Consider the following 15,338-nt stretch of genomic DNA (forward strand, 5'->3'; position numbering starts at 1 on the left):
AGTCAAGATCATGTCTCTCTCGTGCATCCATCATTTAGCAGCTGGCGCTTGAGTTTAGTGTGAGCGCGCACAGGGAAGAATTTACCAGTATTTTTAAAAAGGTTGTGTTCACACTAGAGATGTGCAGAATGACTAATTTCACTGATGTTTAAATGAAAATGTTGGAGTCGACTGGTCTAAAAAGAAAACAACCTTCAGAAAACGGTCAAAAAAATTGTGTTTATGCGACCCATTTAAAATACTTAATCTATTCCAAATCCGCCACTTAATTCCGCAGAAAAGGGGCATTTATCTGAGACGTGCTCGCCTTGCATTATGATCGCTGTACATTAAATATAGAACATGACACGCATATACTAAATCAATGTTAGCGAATATTTAACAGGCATATTTATTGAAAACAAGCGAATAAATAGTGTAGGACCAATAGTGCAACCCTAATAGCCTGTTCTAAATGGAGTTCACCAAGTAAATGTTACTTAACATGAAAACAGTCAGGACATTGTTGAAAATAATTAACGGGTAAGCCAAATCTGCGAGAAAAAAAAATGTGCTGAAAACGACGTGCAGTCGTGCATTAGCCATTGATCTAATATGAGAGCTGTTCAGTAAAGAACGTTAACCAATAACAGTTATGATGTAAAACAAATAGCTATAGGATAGAAAAAATATGCCTGTGATGTAGCCTATAATAAACCTAATGTATTCTAAACATGACGTGAGACACAGAATAAAATATAGTTTAATCCGTTAAGCAGTCGGCAACTCGTTCAAATAGCCTTCTTAATCAGCAGATTAAAAAAAAAAAATGGCATCCCTAGCCTAAAACAGACATTTTCTAGACTACTTTAAAACAGGGTCTGGTCTTGTGAAAGACTTGAAAATCCTGCGCTTAAAAAAGCCCGCTCGGCGGGAAAATAACTTACAAGCACTCATAGATTTAAAGACGACACAAATGTTAAAACATCCGACTTTCAAGCCAACTTTTCGAAAATCCGCTTCCCGCACTACCACCGAAGTGATTTCTATAGCTATTTTGCTGAGTTTTCTTGTCTAGCACGCGCAGCCTTAGGTGAAATGAAACATTGTATCTGCTCCAGACATCCTCTTTTTTAAAATAATATTTGTATTATTAATTATATTTAAAATGTGTCAAATTAATATGACAGTAATTTGCAGCCTCTGTAAAAAAAAAAATATAAAGCCAAAAGTAAATGTGTAAAAATGTTTATTTGGGGGAAAAATTAACCGACTAGTAATTCCAGCGTCGACTAGCAGCATCAGAACCATTTAGTCGACTAGTCTCTCACATGACCTCTAAACACATTAACTGAACTCTAAATAGCCTTGTGTCTGGCTCACATTAAATGGGTAAGATTTCTTAATTTTTTCAATGTTCTTAACTCTTGTATTGACGACGGGAGAGTCGAATCACTCCGTAAAGTCTTCTCCAGCACATCCCAAGACTTTCAATGGGGTTAAGGTCAGGACTCTGTGGTGGCCAAATCATGTATGAAAATGATTCCTCATGCTGCCTGTACCACTCTTTCACAATTTGAGCCCGATGAATCTTGGCATTGTCGTCTCTAAATATGCCCGTGCCATCAGGGAATTAAAAATCCATTGATGGGATAGCCTGGTCATTCAGTACATTCAGGTACTCACTCAGCTGATTTTATTGTTGCATAACGTTGCTGAGCCTAGACCTGACCAAGTTAAGCCACCCCAGATCATGACACTGCCTTAAATCCAAAAGGCTACTTTTTTTTTGGCCAGGCTGTGCATACTTACGTGTTTTTGGTTGCAAAACATTTCACCAACCTCCTTTTATTTTTAGCTTAGTACTTCGTTTTGGGGGAAAACCAGTTTTCCAATTTCCCTTGTCTCAAAGACAAATAGGCTATATTGATGGATAATTCAAACCTTATTGAAGCAAATAACTTGATTTATTGACGTCATTTTCTTGCCACACACACTAGCCTCAATCTTTTTAGGAATAGTAGCCAATTTCACCGTTTCAGTCTTGTTTCTCGTCTGTCGCCAGGCTTGTTTTTTTCCTAATTGCATACCGCGTGTGTCATGTGATGTTTTCTTTCCACTTTCCAAGGACATTCTGCCTTTATCACTGGGAAAGCAAAGAGGCATGCCATCCGTCCACACGATCCGCGTTCCCACCTCCCAGACTCAAACAATAACTCGCACCCCAGGCCCACGGGTCTCGTATCGCTGCAGGTCAGATTAAATGCACGCTGGATAGGAATCAGATATGCAAGTATTTCTAGCTCCCTGCAGATGGCTGACTAGGAGCATTGATTTCCATTACTGGGTGGTTTGGATGACATTTTTAAAAGTGTTGTGTGGTTGGAGCTCCACACAAGAGTGGGCGGATGACTCTAATATTGTACCAAGGGCATCTGCATCGCTGTAACCTGATTCCTTTGGACTTTCACACAGGACTGGCAGGCCGAAGAGCAAAACTAGGACTCCCATTATGGCCTTGGGGATAATGTCCTAGCATTAGTCTATTCAAATGTGGATTTGGTCATTGAAAATGTTCATTCATTAGTTACTTTTTTTGTTACTTTTGCATTAAAAGGTGGCATTTCTCACAGTCTGAGATGAGATCAAAGCAAAGCAAACTCTTAAAATGTTCGACTTAAAAGAGAGAAGCCTCATTTTTTGCTTTTGTTTAAAAAAAAACCGATGCCAAGTAAAAATAGACAGCTGATTATTTAAAATATTTCATTTATTGATAAAGTTGTTATATATCAATGGGCACGACAGGTCTACCACTGGACATCGTTTTAAATAAAAAAGGAAGTTTTTGAATCACTTTCCGTAAAAATTAACATATCGTGATATATCGTTATCGACTGAAAATTTCAAGATCACATTATAATTTTTTCCTATCGCCCGCCCCTTGCAAAATAACTCCAGACTACATTTATTAAGAAAATAAATAAGGTCTTATTTAATTTCATGATGTGTTTAATGAGTACAGACAATGATGGTGTTGTCATGCTGCTGTTTGATTCAATACATCGTCATGACTCAAAGCATGGTAAAAGCTCCGTAATCACATGACCCCTCCCCTATAATGAAGCTGTTGTTTTCTGAGACGACTCACTGTGACGTCATGCTCCCTAGGAAGAAAACACCAGAGTGATGCTTCACAGACACAGAATAACCCTGTGCTGTTGCTTTCTACTGGATAAGACAAGATAAACTGCCAAATCACTTTTGACCTTTGACCATGTTGACCTCTGGTCGTTCGGAAAGGGTGGTCCCGTGATCTGAATGGGGAAGCATCTGTATTCTCCATGAGGGTTTGAGTCTCCGGGATGGGACGTGGGGGGGTAGCAGCTTCCTGTAAGGCTACAGCATTGTTTGGGGCTGCTTCAGCTCGCAAACACACTAGAGAATGCAATGTTATCAAAAGAGGCTTGCAAATGTCTGTTTTTGACATGGTTTGGGGCATTATTGGTATCATGGAGGGATCGGACCACATTGGGTGGTGTTGGTCATGATGCTGTAAAGGAATATTAACCAAAACCATCAGCAGATGTACTGTGGTAAGTTCTGTAAATAACATTTTCGGCTTTGAAATTGGTTTCTTAATGAAATAGTTCACCCGAAAATGAAAGTTCTGGCATCATTTACTCACTCTCATGCGGTTCCAAACCCGTATGACTTTCTTTGTTCAGTGGAACACAAAAGGAGATGTTAGGTAGAAAGACCATTCACTTGTTTTTATGATAAAAAATCTCTGTTTGTGTTCCACTGAAGAAAGTCAAATGGGTTGGAACTAACATCAGGGTGACTAAATAATGATAGACTATTCCATTAAATCTGCAGTGACTGTTTTGCAGTGTCCTTAGATCTCTCAACTGATGTCTGAATAGTCTTTCATCAGTCATGTTTGGCCAAAGATTTCATATATTCATATTTGGGCTTGGCCCTCTTTTGTATTTCATTGTTGTATTCAAACTCTGTTGTCCTTTGCTTTTAAACATTATTCGCATTTGATTTTTAAAGTCTGTGTAATTATGCAATAAGGTGCAAGAGGTGTGCTATACTCGAATGCTAAGGGTGCACATTTTATTAAAACATTTTAAAAAGTAAATTCATGCATTGTCATCATTCTGCAAGAAGATATAGTCCCTGACATGTAAGGAATGTCTTAGCCATGGTTGTTTGAGGTGATACAAATGAGAAATCTTTTAAAAATCTAGTTTGAAACACATGTTTCAAGTGTGTAAAAATGTGATATTTGTATCTAATTCCATTTCATAAAATTTGAAAAACAGTAATAGCATTTTCTACACACAAAAAAATGGAAAAATGTCAAGTGGTGGTCCTTGCACCTTGATTACATGTGAGTGTACACAACTTGATTATTAATTTCAAAAAGTGTTTCAGATGTAATGAATTTGAGTCAAGAATATCAAATGGTTAAACCACATGACCTGAACAAAATGTGGGTTTTAATACAAATATAAAAATATTAGATGCTTTTTCAAATATTTAGGGTCTTTAGGGTCTACAAGTGTTTTTAATGCTTTATGGTTTTTGTCAGCGTAAACAACAACATTTTGTGTATTATTATTATTTTATTTTTTTTAAAGAAATTATAAAAGCTTATTCTGCACTTCTGATGCCAAAATTAATTTGTTCAAAAAATGTAGTTTTTATTTATTATTCTCTGGATGGTTGCACTATATAGCATTTTTTACTTTAAGCCCCAGGAAATATAAAAAGAAAACATGTCCAGCACAGAAGAGGTGTATTCAAGTCATTGTTTTGTGTGAATGTATTTTTCAATGATTTAATAGATCTGGGCAAAAATGTGAGCGTCATGTCATTGACCCCTCTATGGGTGCTGTGTGTAATTTACACACATGCAACAGTCGCTCAATATCATATTCTATAAATGTGGTATTCTACAAATGTATAGTCATGCAGTTGGGACCCTTTGGTTTGTTTGTTACATAGTGATGCTTTGTGGTGAACTTTTTGTCTACACTGGCTGATTTTAACACAAATGTTTTCACCTATGTCTAAAACCCATTAAAAAGAAATGACGTGTGGTCAGGGCCTATCAGGCATAATCCATGGCAACATCACGTATGAAATCACAGCACTAAAGAATTAGCAGGTGCATTTTTTAGAACTTCAAAGCTGTTTGTGTCTTGCATCTTCAAAGCACTTCAGAGCTCTTTGATGGAAGTTTTCTCGTTATCAGCCCAGTTTGAACCACAAGCAGAAGAAATCTTCTTGCATGTGGCAGGAGGCAAAAATATCTTGCGTTTTTTTTTTTTCGTAACCTTCCGTGCTTTATTTTGTATTATCTAAAGATGGCTTTTAACATTGTACTGCACACAAATAATGTATTTTCAGTGTTTTAAAGAGAAAATAACAATGCTCTTTTCTCTTTCAGGAGGTTTTGAAGCAGCTACAAGGAAGTATTGAAGAGGACGCCAAAGATTCGCAAGGCCAGGCTGATTTTATGGAGAGAATTAAAGGTATGTACGTATGACTTTTTCTTATGAGAATGACAATGAATTCTATGAATTCTAGAACAAGATACATTTACTTGAGAAGCAAAATGACATGCGTAATGTATTTTGTCTTGTTTTCAGAGAAATCGAACAAACTTTGTTGGGGTTTATGCTACAGGAAAAAACTATTTGCCAATGGGGTGTGAAACAAATCTTGATTCAAAGGCAAAACAAGTTAATTTTTCCTACCCCATTGGCTAATAGATTTTTCTTGTTTTAAGTATAAATCACACCAAATTTTGTTAGATTTCTCTGGAAACAAGATTTAATATCTTACGCCATTCTAATATTTTTTACCATAAAATAAGACAAAAATACTCAATAAGGGGTGATTCTTATAAAACCTGCCAAGAAAATGTCTTGGTCATGTTTAACCCCAAATCAATACAAATATTATATTTTGCATGAAGAAAATGAACATGGGACCATTAACATTTCTTTTTTCATTGTGACATTATTTTTAGAACACTTAAACACATTTTGCCCCCATTTCTCATTACCGTAACTTGTTCAGACGTTTTACTTTGAGTATTCCCATTGTTTCATTTGATGATTGTCATTACCGCAACACAGACATTTTTTTTTTTACTGTATTATAGTGAAACAGATGCTATTGTACAATGATTTTAAGCAAAAATGAAAGGTTGTACCAAGTGAGAACTACTATGGTGTGTAAATACTTTACAGTTTAAATAATGCATTATTTTTTATGTTGCAGTAATGAGAGTATCAATGATACTTGGAGGGTAAAATGAGCGTAACTGTCATGAAAATAATGTCACAATGGATACAAATCCTAATGGCTCTCAGATAAGTTTCATTTATTATATGCGATATATTGGTACTTTTATTCACCAAAGTGGCATTCAACTGATCACAATGTATAGTCAGGACATTAATAACGTGAAAAATTACTAAAGAGTTCTCATGAAAAAATCCTCCACGTGCAGCAATGACAGCTTTGCAGATCCTTGTTATTCTAGCTGTCAGTTTGTCCAGATACTCAGGTGACATTTCACCCCACATTTCCTGTAGCACTTGCCATAGATGTGTCTGTCTTGTCGGGCATTTCTCACGCACCTTACAGTCTAGCTGATCCCACAAAAGCTCAATGGGGTTCAGATCCAGAACACTCTTTTCCAATTATCTGTTGTCCAATGTCTGTGTTTCTTTGCCCACTCGAACCTTTTCTTTTTGTTTTTCTGTTTCAAAAGTGACTTTTTCTTTGCAATTCTTCCCATAAGGCCTGCACCCCTGAGTCTTCTCTTTACTGATGTACATGAAACTGGTGTTGAGCGGGTAGAATTCAGTGAAGCTATCAGCTGAGGACATGTGAGGCGTCTATTTCTCAAACTAGAGACTCTGATGTACTTATCCTCTTGTTTAGTTGTACATCTGGTCTTCCACATCTCTTTCTGTCCTTGTTAGAGCCAGTTGTCCTTTGTCTTTGAAGACTGTAGTGTACACATCTTCAGTTTTTTGGCAATTTCAAGCATTGTATAGCCTTCATTCCTCAAAACAATGATTGACTGATGAGTTTCTAGAGAAAGCTGTTTTTTTTTGCCATTTTTGACCTAATATTGACCTTAAGACATGCCAGTCTATTGCATACTGTGGCAACTCAAAAACAAACACAAAGACAATGTTAAGCTTAATTTAATGAACCAAATATCTTTCAGTAGTGATTGATATAATGGCAAGTGATTTTCTAGTACCAAATGATCAATTTAGCATGATTACTCAAGGATAAGGTGTTGGAGTGATGGCTGCTGTCTAGATTTGATCAAAAATGACTTTTTTCAAATAGTGATGGTGCTGTTTTTTTTACATCAGTAATGTCCTGACTATACTTTGTGATCAGTTGAATGCCACTTTGGTGAATTAAAGTACCAATTTCCTTCCGAAACAGCAAAATCTGTACATTATTCCAAACTTTTGACCACCTGTGTGTGTGTGTGTGTGTGTGTGTGTGTGTGTGTGTGTATGTATGTATGTATATACAGTATTTGGATGTGTGGTCTCCGGTGTGTGAATAAAACAGGATTCCCACAGTCAAGGGAAACTTGGAAATATCAGACAGTTTTAATCATGAAAATTGATAGAATCTTAATCATAGAAAAGTAATGAAAATTTAGATAGAGAATATACATTTTTCTAGATTTCCTTTACATAAAATTATCCATTCAGCTAGATTTAGCTGTTGTGTAGAGTAAAACTTGCTCGCATGTGATAGTGATGTCTGATTTGTCAGCGAATCTTTCTTTTGAATCAATGAAAAGTTGAACTGTTCACAAATCGGTCTGAATGAAAATGTCACGATGTAAAGAAATCTTAATGGCCCTAAAATATACTTCATTTTCTTTAGGAAAAACATAATTGTCTACATTTAAAGTAAAATTGGACCAGGATATTTTCTTGATGGGTGTCGCGAAAATATAAACTTTTGCTCTGTTCCAAAACAAAGTGAGCTGCCTAGCACATCTTTACACATCTTAGGAGCGCTCTGGAAGCAAAGACTATTCCAAAAGATACACAGCATAATTATGATGCCTCTTTTTACCTCGTTTTAACCATATTATAAGACAAAATTACTGCAAAAGTTGACATTGCAACAAGCTTGGTGTAAAAATACATGCAATATTTTGGATGAAGCAAGAGAAATGTATTTATACATTCTAAATCGGTCTCTTTTGAGGTTCTGTCTTCTTTAGGTTGCTGTCCTAGAAGGCAGTAAGCAGCACAGAGAACAGAGGCATAATGTGGCCCAATATACAGTAAGTGTCATAATTTCCCCTTCTGTCCTGCAGAAATTAGTCTGGACCCTGGCAGTTACTCTGGCGTAAAGCTGAGGTCCAAGGCCTCGCTGCAGGGCTCCAGTTCGACTCACTCGGCTGACAGCAGCCCCAGTCCCAGTCCCATGAGCTCCTTCCCCAGGAGAGGGGTGACAAATGGGGGCCGAGACAGTGCCGGGTACCTGGAAGAGCTGGAGAAGGAACGGTGAGCTGGCCTTAGGGCCGATTAGTTCCCTTAATGACTTGTAAGAAGGTTAAAGATTTCTACTAAAGCTCATGTGGGTTTTGCCAGTAGATTAGATTTACGTGGTAAAATGTGGTACATTCCTGATAGCCAATTCAAGTGACAGAATAAAGAAATAAGTCACTCCATATTGTGCATACAGTGATTTTACCTTGCTTAAGGGTTGTTTTTAGACACAACATGAAGCGGAGCATCTTAAATTCCTAAACTGTGGTTAAATCACTGTAACACCTGGTCTTAAGGGACTTACTGTTTTTTTTTTTTTTTTTTATTCTTTAATTTTTTTTTATCCCAATTTGGAATGTCCCAATGGTGGCATAGTGATTCGCCTCAATCCGGGTGATGGAGGACGAATCTCAGCTGCCTCCGCGTCTGAAACCGTCAACCCGCGCATCTTATCACGTGGCTTGTTGAGCGCATTACCGCGGAGATATAGCGCATGTGGAGGCTTCACGCTATTCTCCGCAGCATCCACGCACAACTCACCACGCGCCCCAACGAGAGCGAGAACCACATTATAGTGACCACGAGGAGGTTACTCCATGTGACTCTACCCACCCTAGCAACCGGGCCAATTTGGTTGCTTAGGAGACCTGGCTGGAGTCACTCAGCACACCCTGGGATTCGAACTAGCGAACTCCAGGGGTGGTAGCCAGCGTCTTTACCACTGAGCTACCCAGGCCCCTCGACTTACTGTTTTTAAACAATGGTGGCAACTAGAAGTAGACCGATATATCTTGTTTAAAGTAAAAAGTCCCATGTTTTGCGTCAAATCTGAATTTTTCTGGTTATTATTGGGATTTTGGTTGCACAATAAACTTTTCAAACGTGTCTCGTGACTCCTAGTGACGGTGCCTCTAGCTTTTTTTAGTGCAAGGATGCGTTCAAGGTGAACGGCTTCTAAATGTAGGTGCTTTACAGTTTGCCAGGCATGTACACTCATTAAAGGAATATTCCGGGTTCAGTACGAGTTAAGCTCAATTGACAGCATTTGTGGCATAATATTGATTACCATAAAAATTTATTTTGACTCGTCCCTTGTTTAGTTTTAAATAAAGAAGCAAAAATCTGTGTTCCAGTGAGACACTTACAATGGAAGTCAATGGGGCCAGTCAATAGACATTAAAATACTCACTGTTTCAAAAGTATAGACACAAGACATAAACAATATGTGTGCTAATATGATTTTAGAGTGATAAAATCACTTACTAACCTTCTCTTTGTAAAGTTATAAACAATTTTACAACTTGTCAACAAACCCTAAAAGGACTGTAAAAATGTTGATTTAAACAACATCACAGCTCAAACAATACATGAGTTTTAACAGAAGAATTAATGTAAGTACTTTTATAAAATTATAAGCTTCACATTTCTGCTTTTAAACCCTCCAAAAATTGGTCCCGTTCACTTCCAAAAAGTCATGGAATTTAATTGGCCAAAAATGGTGGGAACCCTCATACATTGATCAGCCACAACATTAAAACTACTGACAGGTGAAGTGAATATAATTTATTATCTCGTTTTCTGTTATCTTGGCACCTGTCAAGGGGTGGGAAATATTAGGCAGCAAGTGAACAGACAGTTCTTGAATTTCATGTGTTGTAAGCAGGAAAAATGGGCAAGCGTAAGGATCTGAGCGACTTTGACAAGGGCCAAATTGTGATGGCTAGACCACTGGGTCAGAGCATCTCCAAAACGGCAGGTCTTGTGGGGTGTTCCTGGTATGCAGTGGTTAGTACCTACCAAAAGTGGTCCAAGGAAGGACAACCAGTGAACCGGAGACAGGGTCATGGGTGCCCAAGGCTCATTGATGTGTGTGGGGAGCGAAGGCTAGCCCGTCTGGTCCAATCCCACAGAAGAGCTACTGTAGCACAAATTGTTGAAAAATGTAATGCTGGCCATGATAGAAAGGTGTCAGAACACACAGTGCATCGCACCTTGCTGTGTATGGGGCTGCGTAGCCGCAGACCGGTCAGAGTGCCCATGATGACCCCTGTCCACCGCTGAAAGCGCCTACAATGGGCACGTGAGCGTCAGAACTGGACCATGGAGCAATCGTAGAAGATGGTCTGGTCTGATGAATCACGCATGTGCATCGTTTACCTGGGGAAGATATGGCAGCAGGATGCACTATGGGAGGAAGGCAGGCCGGCGGAGGCAGTGTGATGCTCTGGGCAATATTCTGCTGGGTAAACATGGGTCCTGGCATTCATGTGGATGTTACTTTGACTCGTACCACCTACCTAAAGATTGTTGCAGACCACGTACACCCCTTCATGACAACGGTATTCCCTGATGGCAGTGGCCTCTTTTAGCAGGATAATGAACCCTGCCACACTGCAAGAATTGTTCAGGAATGGATTGAGGAACATGACAAAGAGTTCAAGGTTTTGACTTGGCCTCCAAATTCCCCAGAGCTCAATCCGATTGAGCATCTATGTGTTGTGCTGGACCAACAAGTCCGATCCATGGAGGCCCCACCTCACAACTTACAGGACTTAAAGGATTTGCTGCTAACGTCTTGGTGCCGGATACCACAGGACACCTTCAGAGGTCTTGTGGAGTCCATGCCTCGATGGGTCAGAGCTGTTTTGGCGGCACGAGGGGGACCTACACGATATTAGACAGGTGGTTTTAATGTTGTGGCTGATCAGTGTATAAGCTATTTAAAAATGTCTTCTGACATGGCTCAACCAATCAGATTTTAGACCTGTATCGGCTGTTTTATAAGCCTCTTTAAAATGTTGATGTTTTCTGCTTGTTTTGAATTTTCCTCTCTCACTTTTTTTTTATTTTTATTTTTTTAGGTCTTTGTTGATGGCAGAGCTTGAGAAGGAAGAAAAGGGGAAAGACTGGTATTACGCCCAGCTACAAAACCTCACCAAACGGATTGACAGTCTACCATTGACTGAAAATGTACGCAAAACATATAGAAGCGTGGTGCAATATGCTCTTTATGTTCAATGCTCATCATCACTGGCTGTAATGATCTGGGTCGACCTCTGTAGCTTTATGGTTCTGTTGTTGTAGTTTTCTCTGCAGACTGATATGACTCGCAGGCAGCTGGAGTATGAGGCCCGACAGATCAGAGCGGCGATGGAGGAACAACTGGGTACATGCCAGGACATGGAGAAACGGGCACAGGTGGGCACAAGAACCAAAATTGAAAGAGTCAGAAATTGTTTATAACACTGAAAACAGCCTTCTGAAGTTAAAGTGTAAAACCACAGATGATATCTTAAGTGATGTCGTTTTCATCTCTTGTTCTCAGGTGCGTGTAGCACGGATACAGCAGATAGAAAAAGACATGCTGAGGATCCGGACACGTTTGCAAACCCAGTCAGCAGACTCAGAGGTACTATGTTAATCAAAGCTGCAGCCTCTATGCCAATAATGCCAAGTACATTTTACATTTTTTCAATTCAGTAATATGAGCAAGAGTAATTATGAGGCTTGACTTGTCAAACACCACTAAAAATGGATCAGGGTCAGTCCATCTCAAGTGGACCAATAATTGTAAAATTATTTTGAGTTATTACCTCTATGTATTGGCATTGCAAAACCAACAGTTTTTATTTTTATTTTGCTTGGTTTTACCACGACGGCCATCCTTGTGTCATGGCACACGACAAATTTTGGTTATACAGCTGTTTACGGAAACCTCAGTTTCTCGGCTCAAGATGTTACTAGCTCCTTGGAACAAAAACTGAACTCTAGAGCACATTACCAGGTACATGTACATAAATAAACATTTTGCACATTCTTGATCCTCAGACTTAGAACTTAAGTCCTAATGTAATGCTCAAGATTGCTCAAAGTTCCAATTTTAGGGCCTTTAGGTTTCAGGTTTGAGAATTCTCTTTTTTTTTTTTTTTTTTTTTTTTTTTATGGGTGCGAGAGTGCAATTTCTTTTTATTTTATTTTTTTTTTATTTCTTCCCCTTTTTCTCCCAATTTGGAATGCCCAATTCCCAATGCACTCTAAGTCCTCGTGGTCGCATAGTGATTCGCCTCAGTCCGGGTGGCGGAGGACGAATCCCAGTTGCCTCCGCGTCTGAGACAGTCAACCCGCGCATCTTATCACGTGGCTTGTTGAGCGCGTTGCCACGGAGACATAGCGCGTGTGGAGGCTTCATGCCATCCACCGCGGCAACCACGCTCAATTCACCATGCGCCCCACCGAGAACAAACCACATTATAGCGACCATGAGGAGGTTACCCCATGTGACTCTACCCTCCCTAGCAACCGGGCCAATTTGGTTGCTTAGGAGACCTGGCTGGGATTCGAACTAGCGAACTCCAGGGGTGGTAGCCAGCGTATTTTACCACTGAGCTACCCAGGCCCCTTGAAAGTGCAATTTTTTAAAATTCCCCTCACTTTTGGGTTGAATATCTCTGGTGGGGGACCAGATAGGATCCTGAAAATTGTTGTTATTTGTTATGCTTAAATTACATATGTTCATTTCTCAAAATGCATGAATAAAGTAGGCTTTTTCCCAGATTTCTACTAGCCCTAGCTATGTAACCAGTGGAATCTCAAACTCAAAATTGCTACTATAGTATGCTAATATAGAGGACTTGTATCTGTGAAAATTTCAGGTTCCTATCTGGTCCCCCACCAGAGATATTCAACCCAAAAGTGAAGGGAATTTTATGCAATGTTTTGCATGCACACTATACTTACCTAGGTACCCCCTAAAAAAATTAAGACTGAGACTTGAACCCTTCCTATTATAAATTGATCCTAAAATTGGAACTTTGAGCAATCTTGAGCATTACATTAGAACTTAGAACTTAAGTCTAAGGATCAAGAATGTGCAAAATGTTTATTTATGTACATGTACCTGGTAATGTGCTCTAGAGTTCAGTTTTTAACCAAAATATAACCAAAATTTGTCGTGTGCTATGACACAAAGATGGCCGTCGTGGTTAAACCAAGTAAAATAAAAATAAAAAACTGGTGGTTTTGCAATACCAATACATGAGGTAATCACTGACAAACAATTAGGAAAATTAAAAATGGTCAAGCAACCAACTTTACAATTATTGGACCACTTGAGATGGATTGACCCATCAGTCTTCAGAGTGAGACTTATTAATTAGAAATCAGCTTATACTTCTCCAAAATATCAGTGCTTTGACCTCTATGTACAAACAAAATATTCAGAGTATTTTTATTTTAGTGAGATGGAAATCTGTGGTCAAATCGTGCAAGCATTTGTTCCTCTTAACAAGTTTAATCCCCTTTATTTTGGAAAGGCTGTTTATTTCCATTTGAGCATCAGTGTGATTGCGGTGCTGATTCTAATCTAGAATGTTCCGCTTTTAGAGTTTGTGCTTTTGTAACAAGTGTTTATAGAGACACTCTTGAAGAAGGTTTTTTAGTTTGCTGAAAGCATGCTTTGCTTTGTTGTTGTAACAGCAGATGAATCCACACCTTCAACAAAAAATATCAGTTACTGTCGTACGATTGTCTGTCTGGCGTTCCAGCCATCATTTTATCTGTCGGATTTGTCTGTCTATCTTTCTGCCTAACTATCTTTCTGTCTATCTGTTGTTGTCTGTCTAGTATTATCTGTCATTCTGTTTGTCTGTCTATCTATCTATCCATCCATCCACCCAGTTGAAGTTAGTTTACATACACCTTAGCCAAATACATTTAAACTCAGCTTTTCACAATTCCTGACATTTAATCATAGAAAACATTCCCAGTCTTAGGTCAGTTAGGATCACTACTTTATTTTAAGAATGTGAAATGTCAGAATAATAGTAGAGAGAATGATTTATTTCAGCTTTTATTTCTTTCATTACATTCCCAGTGGGTCAGAAGTTTACATACACTTTGTTAGTATTTGGTAGCATTGCCTTTAAATTGTTTAACTTGGGTCAAATGTTTTGGGTATCCTTCCACAAGCTTCTCACAATAAGTTGCTGGAAGTTTGTCCCATTCCTCCAGACAGAACTGGTGTAACTGAGTCAGGTTTGTAGGCCTCCTTGCTCGCACACACTTTTTCAGTTCTGCCCACAAATATTCTATCGGATTAAGATCAGGGCTTTGTGATGGCCACTCCAATACCTTGACTTTGTTGTCCTTAAGCCACTTTGCCACAACTTTGGAGGTATGCTTGGGGTCATTGTCCATTTGGAAGACCCATTTGTGACCGAGCTTTAACTTCCTGGCTGATGTCTTGAGATGTTGCTTCAATACATATCGTTCTGTCTGTCTATTCTATCTGTCATTCTTTTCTGTCTGTCATTCTGTCTGTCTATCTGTATCTGTCTGTCTTTCTATCTGTATCTGTCTATCTATTTATCTGTCTGTCTGTCATTCTATATCTAATGTCTGTCTGTCTGTCTCCTTTGTTCTGTCTGTCTATCATTCTATCTGTCATTATCTGTCGTTCTATTATTCTGTCTGTCTATTCTATCTATCATTCTTTTCTGTCTATCTGTATCTATTCTATCTGTCTTTCATTCTGTCTGTCTATATCTATCTATTTATCTGTCTGTCATTCTATATGTCTTTTTGTCTTTCTGTCCATCTATCTATTCTATCATTCTGTCTGTCTATCTAATATTATGTTTGTCTGGATGTCTATCTGACTGTATCTGTCTGTCTGTCTGTATCTTTTGTTCTGTCTGTCTATCATTATATCTGTCTGTCTGTCATTCTGTGTATCTATTTGTCTTTCTGTCTGTATCTGTTTGTCATTCTAAATGTCTGTCTGTCTCTCTTTTGTTCTTT

At 38.6% G+C, this 15,338-nt stretch overlaps 1 protein-coding gene across 3 annotated transcripts in view; it reads left to right on the forward strand.

Moving 5' to 3' along the window:
- LOC127433058 (adenomatous polyposis coli protein-like) overlaps positions 1-15,338 on the forward strand; it is a 55,362-nt gene that overhangs the window by 23,114 nt on the left and 16,910 nt on the right. For 2 of the 3 annotated variants that reach the window (XM_051684689.1, XM_051684690.1), the window contains exons 3-7: positions 5,438-5,522; positions 8,366-8,555; positions 11,402-11,510; positions 11,625-11,738; positions 11,866-11,949. In XM_051684689.1, the coding sequence (XP_051540649.1) occupies positions 5,438-5,522; positions 8,366-8,555; positions 11,402-11,510; positions 11,625-11,738; positions 11,866-11,949 (582 nt within the window). Of the gene's footprint in view, positions 1-3,457; positions 3,573-5,437; positions 5,523-8,365; positions 8,556-11,401; positions 11,511-11,624; positions 11,739-11,865; positions 11,950-15,338 lie in introns of those variants that run through there. The other variant, XM_051684691.1, reaches the window with a different exon arrangement.

Source organism: Myxocyprinus asiaticus, chromosome 42 (assembly GCF_019703515.2).
Source record: "Myxocyprinus asiaticus isolate MX2 ecotype Aquarium Trade chromosome 42, UBuf_Myxa_2, whole genome shotgun sequence".
NCBI classification, from domain to species: Eukaryota; Metazoa; Chordata; class Actinopteri; order Cypriniformes; family Catostomidae; genus Myxocyprinus; species Myxocyprinus asiaticus.